General features: G+C 24.6%; 1 protein-coding gene across 8 annotated transcripts in view; it reads left to right on the top strand.

The window, feature by feature from the left end:
- The window catches only part of LOC117173433 (protein phosphatase 1A), a 59071-nt gene extending 48445 nt beyond the window's left edge, over positions 1 to 10626 (top strand). For 2 of the 8 annotated variants that reach the window (XM_033361996.1, XM_033361998.1), the window contains exons 6-7: positions 9273 to 9390; positions 9573 to 10626. In XM_033361996.1, coding sequence (XP_033217887.1) covers positions 9273 to 9386 — 114 coding nt within the window. In that variant the 3' untranslated portion in view covers positions 9387 to 9390; positions 9573 to 10626. Of the gene's footprint in view, positions 1 to 4708; positions 4779 to 4845; positions 4973 to 9272; positions 9428 to 9569 lie in introns of all 8 variants that reach the window. The other 6 variants (XR_004467181.1, XR_004467180.1, XR_004467179.1 and 3 more) reach the window with 6 other exon arrangements.
- The last annotated feature ends 8044 nt before the right edge of the window (positions 10627 to 18670 follow it).

Here is an 18670-nt window from a genome sequence, read left to right on the forward strand (position 1 = left end):
CTTTTTTTATAGAAATGTAATCTTTTTCGTTAAAAAATGTTCTGTTTTGTAGAAAATTTAATTATTTTATTTTTTATTCAGAATTAATGTCTTTGGTTAAAAACAAATCTTTAGTTAAAAATTCGTTTTTTTTTAAATGAAAATTCATGTTTTGGATTGAAAATTCCACTATTTGGTCAAAAATTCTTATTTTTGTTTGAAAACTCATCACTGTGATTGAGCATTAATTTCTTTGGCTGAAAATTCGTTTCTTTTTAGTTGAAAGTTAATTTTTTAACGGAAGATGTAACTATTTCAGTTTAGCAGTGTGTTTAAAATTTACTTTTCTAATTGCACATTGAACTATTCTAGTTCTTGTTTGTAAATTTATTTTTTATAATTAGAAATTTATATATTTTATTGAAACAATTCCATTTTTTGTGAAAAACTGACCTTTTTTAATACAAATGTAATCTTTTTCGTTAAAACATATTTCATTTTTAGAAGATTTAAATATTTTATTTTTTTTAATAAGAATTCATTTCTCTGGGTAAAAAAATATTTAGTTAAAAATGCTTGTTTTTATAGAAAATGCATCTTTTGGATTGAAAATGTTAGTCAAAATTTCATATTTTTGCTTGAAAATTGATCCCTATGATTAAGAATTAATTTGTTTCGCTAAAAATTTGTTTCTTTTCATTGAAAATTAATTTTATTTACTGAAGATGTAACTATTCTAGTTTTGCATTTTGTATCTTTTTTTATAGAAAATTCAACCCTTTGGGTTTAAAACTGAATTTAAAAAAATAATGCATTGTTCTAACTAAAATTTTAATTCTTCTATTTCCGGTTAAAACTTATTTGTTTGGTTAAAAGAAAAGATATTTTGTTGACCATTTTTTTTTAAAAATTCATGCTTTTTGTTGAAAATACGTAATTTTAGTTAAAAATTCATTTTTTAGGTTCAAAATTTATCTTTTTGTTTTGAAAACTCGTGTAAAAAGTGTTTAGAATGTATGTAGAAACAAATTTTTTTTCTTCAATATTATTAATCTTCTAAGTGTATGGTTGATTTTATACCTAGATGTATTAAAAAATTAGGATATTGTAGCAACCCTGAATAAGGAACTGTTTAATGTTTATAATATATTTTTTTTTACTTTGACTTCTTTTACCATTTAAATTAAGCGTCCTTTTCAATTTGAAGCGATACATTTTCCCGCGAAATTTAAATAATTAATTATTAATAAAGATAAGAATACGATTTTTCAAATTGTAATTTAAAATTATTATAAATGCTCGCCCTTTAAAAATACCTTGGGCGGGAAAAAATTCAAGTTTGACCAAGAGTTATCATTTCAAAATAAACGCATCTAATTAATTTGTAGAACTAACAATATTATAATTGATCACGTGACATACTGTCACATGCCCTTAAGCGAAACGTGATGTCACAAAATGGCTACCGCAATTCTGATTGGTTAAATAATGCCGGGAAATTTCAATCAGTCAATCAGAATGTCGGATATCGTGCGTCAATCGCCTTCTTTCCGTCCTTGATACATAATAAAATTCTGTTCATGGAGTTTCGATGACATGGTCATTTATTATAGATGGCCTTTTCTTCACATGAATTTCAGTTTATTCGAGAGAATAAAATTTAGGTAAATTGACAATTAAGATGGAGAAATATTTGAGAAAATATAATTTTGGGAATATTCATGTTCTCCGAGTTTCATATCACCATACAGATAGGGATTATTGCACTTATGGGGTTTAAGGCCTATGATAAATAATACTTGATGCAAATGTAGTTGTCGCGAAAGCATAATTAGTCGAATTACCGGTCGAAAGATTGACTTGGTTAAGCTTTGCACCAATCACACTACGCTGCGACAAATTTACAACTTTATTAGTAAACCAACATAATAAAGTTGGGCTTAGTACTCGTACTGTATTCTGTACGAGGATTAATAATACTATAATGGATATTACTATAATTAATTCAATGCTGAAGACGTGTAAATACCGAGTGTTCGGAAAAAAAGAATTAGCGTTGTGTAGATAAAATAAAAGGATACAAGGATTTAGGCGGGAGGAGAAAAAAAACTTTATGTGTTCTAGACTTTCCTTTTGATGATTCAATGATAAAATAATAATATTTCTATATTTAATTAGTATCCTATGTCATGATGAGAAAAGAATGCGAAATGTAATAATGTAACGATGAGTATATATTTATGTATATTGTGTATGTATATATCACATTCTGCCGTAATTTGGAAAAACACCCTTAACTGAAAAAAATGAAATCTTATATCGTTGGAATTATGAAAAAAGATACACCTGATTATTAAAATATGTTTTTTTAAATTAATAATAACTTAAAAAATCATTATTGCATAATTTATTGCATAGCGGTATTAAAGTAACAAGAAGTTACATTGGGTGAAAATGTTTTAAAATCTTTTTAGTTATTTAAAGTGGAAACAATTAGTTGGAAATTTTTAAAGAAATTAATAAAATATCTTAATGGCCAACAACAAGCAAATCTCATCAGAATTTATTCTAGCTTGAAAAATTCGTTAATTTTACTATGCCATATTTAATTTATGTAACACTTAGTAATTTATTTCATACTAAATATTTGAAAAATGTTTTTTGTTGTATTGTATTCGTCTGTTAAAATGTTTTTGAATATTATTCAAGTATGTTTAAAATGTTTTCATTTTTAGTCAATAATTTCGAATTTTGCTGATACTCAATACATTCGGAATTAATGTACATTTATGAAATAAACATGAATTAATTCCGCTAAAATTTCGTATTACTTGTTATTCATGAAATTTATTAACAGTTATAACATTGTTATCTACATTTTCGGTAAAAAAAAATAGTTGAACTTTCAATTTATTAAAATTTATAACAAAAATATCTGCTTGGCTGATTTAAAGATCAGTTTAAAAAACATAACAGTATGGAGTTATTGATACTAATAGTAATAATAATAATAATAATAATAATAATAATAATAATAATAATAATAATAATAATAATAATTGAAGAGCTATTAAAGAATCTTCAATTGCAAATATTCCAAATTGACTAATTTTAAATTCAGAAAATTTACAGTTGAATTTACATTGAAGAATTTCCGATTGTAAATATTCCAAACTAAATCATTGCAAAGAAATTTGTAAATTTGGCATTCCCTCAAACTATAAGTCCTTATAGTGGAATAATTTGCAAATCATAGTCTTAAAATTAAATTTTTTTATTGTAACTTTAAAATTGAAAAAATCTGAATTGCTGATCTTTAAAATTCAAGATTTCGCAATTTAAAAAATTTACAATTAAAGATTATTAAAGTTTTATGTTTCAGAATTAAAGATTCTGCATTTTCGATGATTTGCATTTGAAATTTCATCAATTTGAAAGATTTAGAATCGAAAACTTGAATTTTGATATATTCAAAATCATCGCAATTTAAGAATTGTTATTTTTTACATCTTTCAAAATTAAAAAGTTTTAATAAATAAAAATTAAACGACATGTTCCAAAACACGTTCAAAATTACATACATTAAAAATATAAATCTTGAAAATTAAATTAGTTTCATTTTTAAATCTTTGAAATTGCAAAACTTTCAATTGCAAATATTTTAAAATCAAAACGTTTTTAATTTGTAAAATTATCAATTTAAAAATTATGCAATTTCTAAGTTTTACAATTAAAAATGCTGTTATTTTAAGGATTTACATTTTAAAATTTCATTAATTTTGAAGATTTAAATCTTTCATAATTAAGGAATTTTAAATTGCAAATCATTAAAATTAAAGAATTTTATATTTTAAGTCTTCAAAATTGAACTTCCAAAAACATTGTTCCAAATTACATACCTATAAAATATAATTCTTAAAAACTGAATAATTTATTATTCCAAATTTTCAACAATCATGAAATTTCAATTGTAACTGTCCAGGATTACAGAACTTTGAATCGTGAATCTTCAAAATTGTAGAATGAATTGGAAATGTATAAAATTTAAGAATTCTTTTTTTTCGAAATTTTCAATGTGAACATTATGCAGGTTTAAATTTTACAATTGAAAATGCTGTTATTTTAATGATTCACATTTTAAATTTTATCAATTTTGTAGATTTATAATTGAAAACTATTGACTGTTGATCTTCAAAATAATTACAATTTAAGAATTGTTATTTATACATCCTGCAAAATTAAATTTTTTTCAATTGCAAATTATTAAAATTAAAGAATTTGCTATTGTAAGTCTTCAAAATTGAACTATTCCAAAAAACTGTTCCAAATTCTATACCTTTAAAATGTAATTATTGTAAATTGAATAATTTTTAATTCCACATTTTCAATATTACAAAAAATTATTCATAAAAATATTAAGGATATGTAATATTTCATAATAATTATCATTTTATGATTGAATAATAATTCGAAGAGAAACGTAACTGCTGGGAATTTTCAATAGTTAATTAACATTTTTTAACTTTTTTTTTGCCGAAATGAGAAGATCATATTCAAATTGTTCAAGAACAGTCAAAAAGTTTTGAAAATGAATTAAAATTCGGAATACACACGAATAAAGATTCGAGCAGTTTTTGTCGATTTTCTCAGCTTCATGAATTTTACAGTTAATGTTGCTCTTCCAAATCAAGGCAGACATATACACACACATATATATATATTTTTGTAGTTCTAGAAGACTTGCGCTCAGATTATTCACACGGCAGACTGGTCATTTTTTCCTGCCCTCCGCAACAAGGGTAAGCTCATTACATTCTTCAAGCTTTCGTCAATAATCATCACTAACTCTTGCTTCTTTGAGAGCAGATTGTCAACATTGGTGTCGAGCACGGTCGGAAAAACTGGCCATTTAGCTAAATGCCAGAACTGTACATATACAACATCTATGTACTTTGAATGTCTACCCCGGAGTTTTTACCATCATGTCTATCAAGTCTCCTTTTTCATTTATTCGCTGCTTTTGCATCCAGAGTGCATTTAAATGCTTTAAAACTAACGTTTTTTTAGTTTGACTCTTTTGAATTCAAAAAGTTTTGATATTATGATTTTTTTTATATTAAACGAGTTCCAATTGATGTGCCTTTTCCAGATTTTTAAATAAAGACTTTCCGATTTTTTTTTGGGTAGATTTTAATTTAATTTACTTTAATTTATAAATAAATATAGACAAAATCTATAGGTTCTGCATATATTTATTTATAAATTGAAATTTTCCCGGAAGTAAAAAAAAAAAGAAAAAATCTATTTTTTTTTGAATAATTTACTTTAGAATTGATTTATATACAGCTGAAATTTAGAAGATTTTCACTTTTGGATGTCTTCAAATTCAAAGGCTTGTAAATTTTTATTTCAAGCCAAAAGTCTCTTTGATTTTTGTGTATACAATTTAATACATTTATTTTCAAATTTTTAGAAATTGTTACGATACCCATTTAAAATTGAAAGTTTTACTTCAAAATTAAAATGATTCGTTTTTTAAAGTTTCCATTTTTATGTTTAACATTTTTTAAATTGCACGATACTAATTTAATTTTTATTTCTTTAAAATTGTTAAGCTTTTAATTCAGAATTAAAAGATTTTATGCTCTAAATTTTTTAAAATTATTTCAATTTTTTAAACCTACAAATTGAAGTTTCTTTTTTCTAGTGGTAATTTTTAAGCCGCTTAATTGTCAGTTTGTAGATTGGGAAAGTTTAAAATTTTTCAACTGTTAAAAGTTTTAATAGTTTAAGATTTTATGATTTAGAAAAAAATGATTCCAATATTTAAACATTTATCAAGTTTTACAATTTCGATTTAAAAACGATCATATATTTTTGAAATACCTTAGTTTTTAATATAAAAGTCTAAAAGTTTTCGAGCTCGTCAAATATAAAGTTATTTAATGTTTGGCCATGGCTACGGGTACCGAAATCCTAATACAGATATCCGGATTTTTACGGTACAAATACCCAGATTTTTTGGGTACGTGTAGAAATTTTGAATTTGAAAATTTTTGACAAACTAAATTTTAATCTTTGATGGCTTTCATTTGGGGATTATCTGATTCTTTAATGACTTGATTTTTAATTTATTTGCTTTTTAAGGACAAAGAACATTTGAAGCTAAAAATTCACATAAAAAGTTACATATTTTATATAATCATTTATGAAAAGTTTTTCACTCATTTTTCCTGTTTTTTTTTTCTTTTCGAGTTTGTTCGCGGCTTCTCAAAAATGTTTTTCAATTTTTCCCAATCTTTAAATTCTAAACATTCTGAAAATTTTAATATTTAGATTTTTTCTTAATTATGCTGTAAATAAGGCTTATTATTTTCGAAAGAATTAAGTACTTTGCATATGGATTAAAGTAGGGTGCAAAATATTCTGCATATCAGATACAAGTAAATTTCTCAAGAACTACTTTTTTTATCGACAATTACTATGCTTTCGCATAAAACTTTTCACAGATTTCAAAAGGGACTAAATAAAAATATAATTATTTACTTTTTAAAAATTGTATCGAAAATTTTGCGGAGTATAGTATATTTTTATTAAGTAAAAGAGAAACAAATTTTTAACATGAGCGAATCAGCTGTCAACTCGTATTAAATCTACTTTTTCTGACTAGTAATCCTTGATTTACTTTTGATTAAGTAGAAAATTCTCAATACTCGAATTTAAAAATGTACCAAAGTAACTATATTTATTTTTCATGTACTGCAAAGTCCTAAAAGAAAAAGTGGCCTGGCGGTACTTTCCATAAACTACGTTATCAGTGGGGGGGGGGGGGACTATCCTATTTAGATAAAAATTCTATGATTTGGTTGAAAATTTTATAATATTGATGAAAATTCCTTTCATGTTTGGTTGAAAATAAATTTTTTAAACTGACAAGTAAATTATTCCATATTTTGTTGAAAGTTTATATTTTTCAGTTAAAAATTTATCTTTTTTTTAGTGCAAATTTTAAATTTTGGTTAAAAATTCGTCTTTATTGCTAGAAGTTTAATCTACTTAGTTGAAAATTTATGCTTCATGGTCAAGAATATAAGTTTTAGATTGATAAATGGATTATTTAACTTACAGTTCAACTGCTTTTTAAGAAATGTATTTTTTTATTAGTATTCATAATTATAGCTGAAAATTCAACTGTTTGTTTTAGAATGAATTTTCATGTTAAAATTATATTTTGTAGAAACATAAATTATTTGGTTGAAAACTAAACTTTTTGGTTCAAGAATCATACTTTTGGGTTGAAAATTTAACTTTACTGTAGATAATTCTACTTTCTTGTTTTTAAATTAAATAATTTTATTAAAAATTCATGTATTTTGTTCAAAGTTCGCCTTTTTGGTAGACCATTAATCTTTTTGGTTTTTTGTTTTATTTTTTTTTCAAAGATATTTCTTATTGAGAGTTTTTATATCTTGTTTGTTTAAAATTTAACATTTTTGTTGAAAATTCGTTGTTTTTTTCAAAGTTACTTTTTTTATCGAGAATTTTTATCTGGAAATTTATCTGTTCAATTATTTGGTAAAAAAATGTCATGTATTTTGTAAAAAAAGTTGTCTTTTTTGGTAGAAAATTAATCTTGTTTGTTGAAAATACAAATATTTGGTAAAAAATTCATACATTTCGTCTTTTTTTAAAACGTTCGAGTTTTTAACTCAAAAAGTTTGCTCTTGTTAAAATTTCATCTTTCATGGTGGAAAAGTTATCTTCCTTGGTTGAAAATTAATTTTGTTGTTGAAATTTTAACATCTGGTTGTGAATGCAACTGTTTGGATACAAATTAATTTTGTTTTGATATTTCCTCTCTTTGGGTAGAGAATCTTTTTTGGCGGCAAATTCAACTATTTTGTTGTAAATTCAATATATTTCATCTTGAAATTTTAAGGAATTGAAAGTATGACGTAGTTTATGGATGGCCCAGAACCGGCAAAATTTTTCATGTAATAAAAAAGCGGTTTGGCGCCGCCAGGCCTCGATTGCATATGATTTCTTCGAAGTTTGGCAAGAGGAATGGGTGTGATTCAGTTTTTGCATCATTTTTTTTTTTTTTAATTTTATTCTGCACCGCCAAGTGTTTATTATTCGCATGTATAACTCGCGTTGGATAATTATTAGGAATAGAAAAAAAAGTGTTCAAAGATAGATACCACAATTCTTATAAATTTAGACAAGTTTTAATGCTTTAATTAATGTAGTAGCAATAATGCTAATTAATCAAAAATATTTTTAATACGCACTTTTTGTTGGTATTTTAAGCGGTTTTTTGTACAAAATAATCAGTTTTGCTTTCTTCTCATTTATGATTTTCCGTTTTCTAGAAACTGTTGCTTCCGTTTTACTTTCCTGACTAATTTTAATTATCGAACTTTGAAAGAAATAGGTTTAAAAATTGGAAATTGTGTTTCAAGGGTAGTGAAATAGTTTTTTGCATAGGTGATTATTACATAAGATGTAGACATTTTCATAATTGATATGAAAATTAGTTTATAATTTTCATTATTAGTTTGATTTATGAAATAACTTAAAAAGTAGAGTTAGGTTGGTTTTCTAAGTAGTGAATTTTTATTCAAGTTTATGTCCTAAATAAATTAGTTCGATGTACCTTTAATGAAAATTATACTTCCTACGATCGTTCAAAATATGAAACGTGTTATATTCTTATTGTATTTTATACATATGTAGATTCAGGTTTTATAATATTTTTATGTACTGGGGCAAAAGGCTACTTGGTACCACGATGGGTACATAAAAATCTTTAATTTAATATATTTCTTGTTTTTATTTTGCAATATTACCTCAAGGGAAACAAATATCTCGGATTATCCACGAGATTTTTACAAATCATCGAATTTGGGTTTCTCAGTTGATAGATACACTATAGGCTTTTCATAAAAAAAAACCTTGTATAAGTACAAAGCAAAAAGAGGAAACGTTTCTTCTTTAGTTTTTACATATTTTTTCTCGCATTCAAAACGTTTCCTCTCAGTGAATAAGTATCGTAGTTTTATCGTTATTGTTTAAACAAATATGAGTTTACATTAAAAGACGCACATCCAAAGAAATAAAAATAATTCTTTTTCTCAATGCTAAACCTGAATTTCATTTTTCCAAATCGTTGACTATTCAAAAGTTATGATTTTAGATTCAGCGTTGAGCTTTTTGGAAAAATTTTATTTCATCTTGACACCCATTACTTCCTCAATATTTGTATAATCCTTTCATTTTTTCCCATCCTTTAGATCAGCTTCGATCAGACTTTGTGTAATTTCCTGCCGAACAAGATGAACCCTCCTTTAAATGAACATCTAAACAGTATCGAATTGTCGAGGAAGCATTTCTCTCATTCATATTAACTCGGTCAGTCATGCAAGTAGCGAGTTCAGTGTATTATTAGGTAAAAAAGAAAGAAACTTTTGCGAAAATTCAGGATCATTGTGTATGCGTCGTCTGAAATTGTCTTGCTGAAGAAAGAATTAAATTTGAAATGTTCCCACTCAATGCTTTGTTTTAAACGCAATTTTTTGTATTTTTTTCAGCAGCACTGAACCAAGAGATTTACTTGCACCCATGGCTAATAAATTATTTACTTGGAGAAGAGAGTTCGAAAAAATAATTTATTCGGTCTACCCTCGAAGATCGGTACCTGGAACGAAAGTTTTTCTTTTCGAATAAAAACTCGATCGACCATAGAATTTAATAAAGAAAAAGAAAGAAAGAAAAAAAACAAACAAAGAAACAAAATTAATGAACTAGACGACAAAATTTAGATAGAGGTACCACAGGTAAATTTTTTTCTCAGTGTGAAAGGATTGAGCGAAATTTTTTTACAAAAATACCGAAGCAAAACATTTTCAGTCCTTCGCAAGCGAGCATACACGGCACAACCTTTACTTAATAATTTGTACACCTACGAATTAGAAGGTTTAGTCCATAATTATTGTACGATACTATTTGTCTTGATATATACGATATTTTGGAAAGCAACATTTTTTTGTTTTTGTTTTTTGGATTATTGGTACGTTTTACGGTATAATAACTGCCAATTGCAGAATTGTAATATTCACAAATGTGTGTCCTCGAACACTCGTGTAAATAAAACCTCTTGTTGCCGAATAGTAATGGAATTAGTGATTATGATTAATAAAATAAAACAAATTTAGTAAGTTAATAAAAAGGCAGATGCGCGTCAAGGCTCAAAATTTTAATATTTAATGTCTATTGAATATCCTAAATTGGACAATTAATATGAAAATTAAAAAGGAAATTGTAAAATACTATTGTAGAATAATTTCGGATTTCGAAGGAGAGAATAGTTTAATTTTGGTTTTTATAGAACGGGCAGATTTTTCAAAAAATTGAGGATTTAACGCGCAAGTGCCTTAAATAGTTGTGTAATTAAGATTATCCCATTTTCAACGCAGTCACGAAAATCGGATTCAATCAAATTTCAGTAAAGTCTGACACCCGGAATTTCAGGTACGATTTCGTGGATATTTTGTGTATGTTATATTACTTATCGAGTTACTTACAATATATTATTTACCTATGTTGTTGTATATATATATAAAAAAAATATACGTAATTGTATTTCATGGAAACAACATTTTTCATTCTTTTGTCTATACACGAATTTTGATCATTTGAATTTTTAATAAAATTACTTTAAAAAATGAGAGAATTGTAATTATGCAAGATATGAACTTATTGCTGACGATTAATCATAAAAATTAGGAATGCAATCAGAAATTATTAAATAGAAATTGTAAGCCATTTAATTTTTGTTTAGATATAGTGATTTTTGTATTTTTTAACATCTAAACTAAAACTTAAGTATAAATAAATTGGATTTTTTTAAAGAATAAAAAGTTTTAAAAACAAATTCAAGAGCGATCAAGTTGGAAGTATGTATTAATTTAATCTGATAAATAAATACACAATTTGTTACAAAGTCTTTTTGTATCTGCTGGATTTCGAGGTTTTTAGGAAATTTCAACATTGCATGGATTCCCGGATATTCAAAGGTAAGATTATGAAAATTAAATTACTAAATATACAAGTATATAATTTCGAAAAGAACAAGGAAATTTTTGGAAATTTATATAAATTATTTATTTTCTTTTAAGTACTGCAAAATTAGACACATGATTCAAAGTGAAATATTAAAAATTAAATAAATTAAAAGTAAATAAAATCAGTTGAAATTCTGTTTTTAAATTCAGGATTACAGTATGGACAATTTTTAAATTTCAAATGTTTCAAATTGAACAATTGCAAACTCTTAAGGTTAAAAATGCAAAAATTCTTAGATTAAATGGTATTAATGTCAAAACAGAAGCCTTAAATATTGTATCATTTGTAATTAGAAAGCCGCAAAATTGAATTATACATATTCTGAACTCGTTTAAAATAAGGCTTCAAATTTAAAACATTCAAAACAGCATACTTTTGAAGTTTAATAGGCACATAATTTCAAAAAAATTAAACACTATCATAATTTTTCATTCAATTTTAAACTTGTGCATTTTCAGGCAACTTACTGGAAAGCGTAAATTCGTTTTAATCTAAAGTTTTAAAAGTTTGAAGAATTTATATTTTGGTTTGACAAATTAAAAATTATTCAGTTTTAAATGTTTCACTTTGAAAATTACGAAGATTTGTATTCAATTTTAATTATTTTAAAGAAAAAATTGTATTTTTACATTTTATTTTAGAACGTATATACTTACTTATATTAGGATGTCTTCTACCCTACTTGGAAAACCTGGGATTGTCAGGGCATTTTTATGTTCCCGAAAAAAACTTGAAAATGTCAGGCAATTTTTTTTTTAAATAATGGCGTTTTTCGAGAACGTGCTTAATATTTTTTAATCTGCAATATAAAATTGAATAACAATAATTCTTGAATTGTCAAAGTAGCTTTATATTAGTGTATTTAACTAATTTACTGAAGATTCGTTTTTGCTTTGAAATTAAATTTTTTAACTGAATATTTAAAGGTGCCAGTTGAATACTCCATCATTTTAGTTGAAAATTAATTTCTACGGTTGAACCTTAATTTTTTAAAATAAAAATTGAAATATTCCATTTTTCGTTGACAAATTATCTTTTTTATTTGAAAAATCGCCTTTTTTTGATAGAAATTAATCGTCTTAGTTGAAAATTCATCCTTTTGGTTTAAAATTCAAAATCAGTGGGATGAAGATTTATTATTGTAGTGGGAAATTCATCACTTTCTTTCAAAATGTAACTCTTTTTTTTTTGATAATTAGTTTCTTTTGGTATTAACTGAAAATGTAACTATTCCAATTTTGTTTCAGAAGAAACTCCCACGGTTGTAGTTGAAAATTCATCTGCCTGGTTGAACATTATTTTTTAAATATTCAATTTTTGGTTGATATTTTATCCTTTTTAGTTTAAAATTCTTCTTTTTTTAGTAGAAATTAATTTTCTTGGTTGAAAATTCATCTAATTCGTTAAAAAGTCGACTATTAAAAAAAAAGATTCATCATTTTAGTGAAAAATTGATTTTTTTTTTAGATAAACATTCAACTATTTGGTTGCAAAATTGATCTTTTTTAGTTGAAAATTGAACTATTCTTTGAAAATTAATATATTTTGTGGACAAATTCTAGTTAATTATTCATAATTTTAGTTGAAAAATCATCTATTCCAGATGAACATTCACCACTTATTTTTAAAATGTAACTATTTCTTCAGAAATTAATTACTTTTTTTTATAAAAATTTTTGTTATTCAAAGAAAATGTTGGAGAATTATTTTTATTTGAAAATTCGTGTATTGTATTGAGAATTCGGTTTTCTTGGAAGAAATTAATCTTCTTTGTTGAAAATTCATCTAATTCGTTAAAAAGGCTTAATCTTTGCATTAAGTTTGCTAACTTTTTTAACTACAAGCTTCAAAAATATTCAATTTTTGGTCTGAGATTTATCTTTTTTATTTGAAAATTCGCCTTTTTTTTTAGTCAAAATCAGTCTTCTTGTTTGAAAATTTATCCCATTCGTTGAAAAGTCAATTATTCCAGTCCAAGATTCATCATTTTAGATGGAAATTTAATTGTTCTAGTTGAAGATTCATTTTAGTTGAAAATTCATCGGTTTGTTTCAAAATTGATATATCTTATTCCTAAATTCAACTACCGGTTGATTTTTTTTTAGTTTCAAATTTAACAAAATTGTCAAAAAATTTTTAAGTATTTCAGTGAAATATTCATAATTTCTGTTGAAAATTCATCTTCTTGGTTTAAAATTCATCTATTTCAGTTGGCGATTTGTCATTTTAGTTCATTTTTTTTTCTTTGAGGGAAAATCAATTATTTAAACTGAAAATTTAACTACAGATCTCATTTTTGTTTTAAAACTGACCTTTTTAGTTTAAAAATTCAACTATTTGGTTGAGAATTAATGTAATTAGTTAAAAAGTCGTCTTTTTTGGTAGAAAATTAATCTTTTTGTTTGAAAATTCAACTAATTATTTCAAAGTTCATCTATCTTTTTGAAAATGCAATATTTTCACTTAAAAAGTTAGGGATTTTAATCCGTTTAAATTCAATTTAATATATATATATATGAATCTGTTCAAATTATTATTAAGATTCATCATCTTTAGACACAAACTCAAGAAATAGTTAAGCGTCCTGGAAAACCTGGAAAAGACCTTACATTCTTTTTTACGTTGAAAAACTTGGAAACGCTCTTTAATTTTGCTTATCGCCCTGGGATTTGTATTTCCTTAAAGAAAAAATAGGGTTTCAAATTTTCTTTACTCTGCTGAACGAACAAAATGGCTGATCCGTTTATTGCTAGTTTTCATTACATTTATAATTTTTTTTTTTTTTTTGAAAGTAGAAAAACAGAACTTTTTAACAGTAGATTATTCTTCTTATCACGGTGATAAGATATTTCAAAGTTTTTCAATTATTTCCGATGTTTTCAAGTTTCAGAACAAATTAGTTTAAATTTCTGAAACCTAATAATTTTTCAACTAAAAGTTTAACTGTTCCGTTATTGGTTGAGAATTGATAGTTTTTTGTTTAAAATTCATATTTTCTGGTTGAACATTCAATTGGTTTGTAAAGGATTCGTCTTTCTGGCTTAAAAATTTAAGGATTTGGTTTTCGAAATTCATCTCTTTTAATAAAATGTTGGTCTTTTCTTTAATTAAAAATGCAACTATTATATTTTTGGCTGATTTTTTTTTTAATTGCAAATTTAACTACTTGGGTAAAAGTTGAACCACTTTGTTCAAGATTCCTTTTTTTTTGCATTAAAAATTAATTTTTTATATGAAAGTGTAATTTCCATTTTTTGTTAAAATTTTGTTTTCATTAAATATTTGTCTCTTTTGGTGAATACTGAAAGATTTATTTAAGTTCTGGTTGAAAAGTTAAAAAGAGTTAAAACTCCTTTTTTTTCTTGTTTTTTAATGATTCATCATTTCAATTGAAAATTAAATTATTTCGTTGAAAATACATATTTTTGACAGAGAATTAATATGTGTGGTGGAAAATTCAACTGTTTTGTAGAAAATGTGTCTTTTTTGGTTTAAAGTTAGCCCCCTCTATTTAAAATTTATTTTCTTGGTTGCAGATTCATTTTTTCAGTTGTAAATTAATTATGCTTGAAAATGAAACTATAATGTCAATTTTTTAAATTAAATATTTATATTTTTACTTAAATACTAAAAATTATATTGAAAATTCGACTATTTGGCTCGAAATTTATTTTCGTGGTAGAAAATTACAGTATTCTGTTAAAAATGCAACTATTTGGTTGAAAATTCAACGATATTGTTAAGCATTCGTCTATAGATACAAAAAATTCGTCCTTTTGGATTTAAAATTCACCTTTTTTTCTGTTAAAAATGGGTCTTTCTTCTTAAACATTCAATTATTTCGTTGACAATTTAACTGTTCGATCATTTGGTAGAAAATTGATCTTTTTAGAAAGAAAATTCCACAATTTAGTTAAAAATTCAACTATTTTGTTCAAAAATTAATTATTTTATTGAAAACTAAAATGGTTTAAACTTTGGTAACTCATATTTCAACCAATTCGAACAAAAAAAAAAGTTTAGTACATACGGAATTGAACTCTTTTTTTTTTTATTATATCAACAAAAATTATTGGATTAAATAAATGCCATTACAGTGTTGCTAAAGTTAAAAAAATGAGGAGTATTAAATAAAATGAACGAGAAAACGTGTTTTTGATCATAAAATCAGATTTTGCGGACGTATGAGAAATTTCGCATATGGCACTTTTTTCCACTAGACCTACAATTTCTTGTTTAGTGAAAAGTATGTTTCACTGTGAAAGAAAGATACATGGAAAAATATTTTTTTTTCTCTTGAAAATCAGGAATTTTTTGTTTAAAACATGCTAGATACTGGTTAATTATGCTTCCAATATTATTCATTTAATTAATCGACGATGCGATTACTCATGTACGTAATTTTTTGCAAATTTGCAAAAACTTTCTCGTAAGGATTATCCTTTTAGTTATCAATGTTATTATTTGGCTGCAAATTTAACAATTTTCTTCAAAAGGCATCCTTTTTGGTTTGCAAATTCAACTGTTTGGTTCAAATTTGTCTTTTTAGGTTAAAGATTCAATTTTTGCGTAAAGCATTAACCGTTTGTTTAGAATTCTTATTTTTGTGTTGAGAAGTCAAATGAAATCTTTTTGGATAAAAATTCAACTCTTTTTTTCTTCAAAATTTGTCTTTTTGACTTAAATATTCATCTTTTTTAGAAGAAAGTTCATCTTTCTTAAGTAAAATGCAACAGTTTGATTGAAAATTCAACTCTTGTTTGAAAGTTTGTCTTTTTAATTTTAAACTTTACCTGCTTTAGCAGAAATTACATCTCTTTTTGATAAAAAAGCAACTTTCCGTTTAAACGATTAATAATTTTGTGTAAAAGCCATACTTTTTGGGTGAAATTTCTGTTTTGTTAAAAATCTAACTATTTCGTAGTAAATTTACTTTTTATTTTTGAAAAGATAACTGCAATCTTTTCTAGATAAATATTCCACTATTTAAAAAAAAAACTTAAAATTCCAGCTATTTTAAGAGAAATTTTATCTTTCTTGGCTAAAAATACAACTCTTTGATCGAGGATTAAACTATTTTTTAAACAGTCATACTTTTCGGTTGAAAATCCGACAGTTTTGCTGGAAATTTAAGTATTTCATAGAAAATTTCCTTTTTGTTTAAATTTATATTTTCTTGTTGAAAAATCAACTCAAAAATTTTTTATGAATGAAAGTTCAACATTTGAAAAAATTTTGTTTTTTTTATCAAAAATTCCTCGGTTTTAGACAAGTTTCATCTTTCTTGGATAACAATGCAATTACTTGGTAGATAATTCAACTATTTTGTTAACCATAACCTTTTTGATTGATAGAATTAATTGTTTTGAAATAAAAAAACCAAAATTTTTGCGTAAAAACTGATTTTTCGCTAAAAAAATTCATATTTTGATCTTGAAAAATCCACTGAAATCTTTTTTTGATGAAAATTCAACCATTAAAAAAAAATAAATAAAAATGCATCTGTTTTAAGGGAAATTTAAACTTTTTTGGATAAAAATGCAACTATTTGGTAGAGAATTCAACAATTTTGTGAAAGATTGAACCTTTTTGGTTAAAAACTCGTCTTATTGCATCGGAAATGCCAAATTTTTGGTAGAAATTTATTTCTCGTTTAAAAATTCCTATTTTGATAGTGAAAACTAAACTGAAATCTTTTTTAATAAAAAATCCAACTATTTTTTTTATGCAACTTTTTGTTTAAAAATCTTCTGCTTTGCTTTAGCTAAAAAATCTTTTTTGTTAAACACTTATTTTTCAACTGAAAATGTAACATTTCCATTTTTTGAAGGTAAATTTTTTTTAGTTCATAAATGTCCTTTTTTGGTAAAAAAAGTTATTTTCTAGGATTGAAATTTCATTTTTGTTGGTGAAGCATGCATCAGCTTCGTGAAAAATTAATTTTTTGCTTAAAACCTATTTTTGTTGTTGAAAATTCAATTTTTGTAGAGAAAATTCATCTTTTAGCTGGAAGGTTCAAGAATTTAGAACAAGTTTTATTTCTTTCTTGAGTGAAAAATCTTTATTTGTTAAAAATTCCTCTTGTTTGTTTTTCAATTTTCTTTTTTTTTATATAATTTCATCTTTCTTAATTGAAATATAAAATATGTGACTTTTTTGTTGGGAATTTAACTTTTTAGAATGAAAATTCCACTATTATGTTAAAAAAGATCTTTTTTTGGTTAAAATAAAAGAATAAAATTGAAAATTTTTAATATGTATCTATTGAGAATGATTAAACTTCTTCGCGCTACCTGGCGACAAAAATCTAAACTAGAAAGAATAGGTACGATTTTAAAATTGCATTTTAATTTTGCATAAAACTGTTTTTACGATTTTTATATAGAGTTTAAAGTATTTATTGGACACTAAAAATAATTCTTTATCTGCGAACAAAAGGTTTTAGATGCAATTTAAATTATATACAATGAAAAACACATTTTTTGACAGAAATATTTTGCTAAAAAAAACAACAAAAAAAATTGTTCTATTTATCGTGATTTTCAACAGATTATAAAAATAAATGCACCTATTTTTAAGCAAAAATGAACTCAAAGTAAATTTTTATTAATTTATAATTTAAATATTTACTATTAAAAAATCGGATCTGACGAGTTCAGAATTCGTATTTATATATCGTCTATTAAGTTCGCATTTTTTGCATAATCTGGATAAAATTTGACTCTGCATATATTAATTAAAGTTAATTTTTTAAAACAGCTTTAACAAAAATGTGTTTTTTTTTTCACTTTATAAGATGCAAATTATAACTCAAACGATTTATTTTTGAGAAATATTTGTTTTTAGTATTCAAGTATTATTTTATATTTCATAAAACTATCGTAAAAACACTTTTTTGCAAAAAATAAAATACATCTTTAAAATTGTACCTAGTCTTTCTAGTTCAAATTTTCGGCATCAGATGGCGAAATGGTCGATCGCCATTTCCAATAATACTGTTCCATTCCGTTTATAAAATATTTTATGTTAAAACTAGTATTTGAATTCGATTGAATAAGGAAAGTGAAAATTAACAAAGGAAAAATCAGGGAATTTTGAAAATGAAGTTCTCGGACAACCTGTCTAATTCTACTAGCATTAACTAGAAAAAAATTCCCGGTTTTTCCCCGGTTCGCAAACATTTTTCACGGTTAATGAAAATTAAAAAATTAAACTATAATTTAAACATTTTTCCATTTCAATTAATAAACAATAAACGACAAATTAAAGCATTCAAAGTGGAACTCTTGAATTCCAAACTCTTAAAATTGAAGTTTAAAAGTTTTTCAAATAAAAAATTGTGTATTAAAATGCTCAAAAATGCACACGTACAAAATGGAAGGCATTAACACTTTTCAATTAAACAATGTTAAATGAAATTCAAATAAACTGCAAAATTGAGAACTTTTATAAATTATAGAGTTCAAAGATTCAGATTAAGTTCCAAAAATATAAATCCACGTTAACATTTTCAAAACTCTAAATTAAAGAATCAAGCAATACACTTTAAAAATTTTCAAAATTATAT

The sequence above is a fragment of the Belonocnema kinseyi genome, chromosome 5 (genome assembly GCF_010883055.1).
Source record: "Belonocnema kinseyi isolate 2016_QV_RU_SX_M_011 chromosome 5, B_treatae_v1, whole genome shotgun sequence".
NCBI classification, from domain to species: Eukaryota; Metazoa; Arthropoda; class Insecta; order Hymenoptera; family Cynipidae; genus Belonocnema; species Belonocnema kinseyi.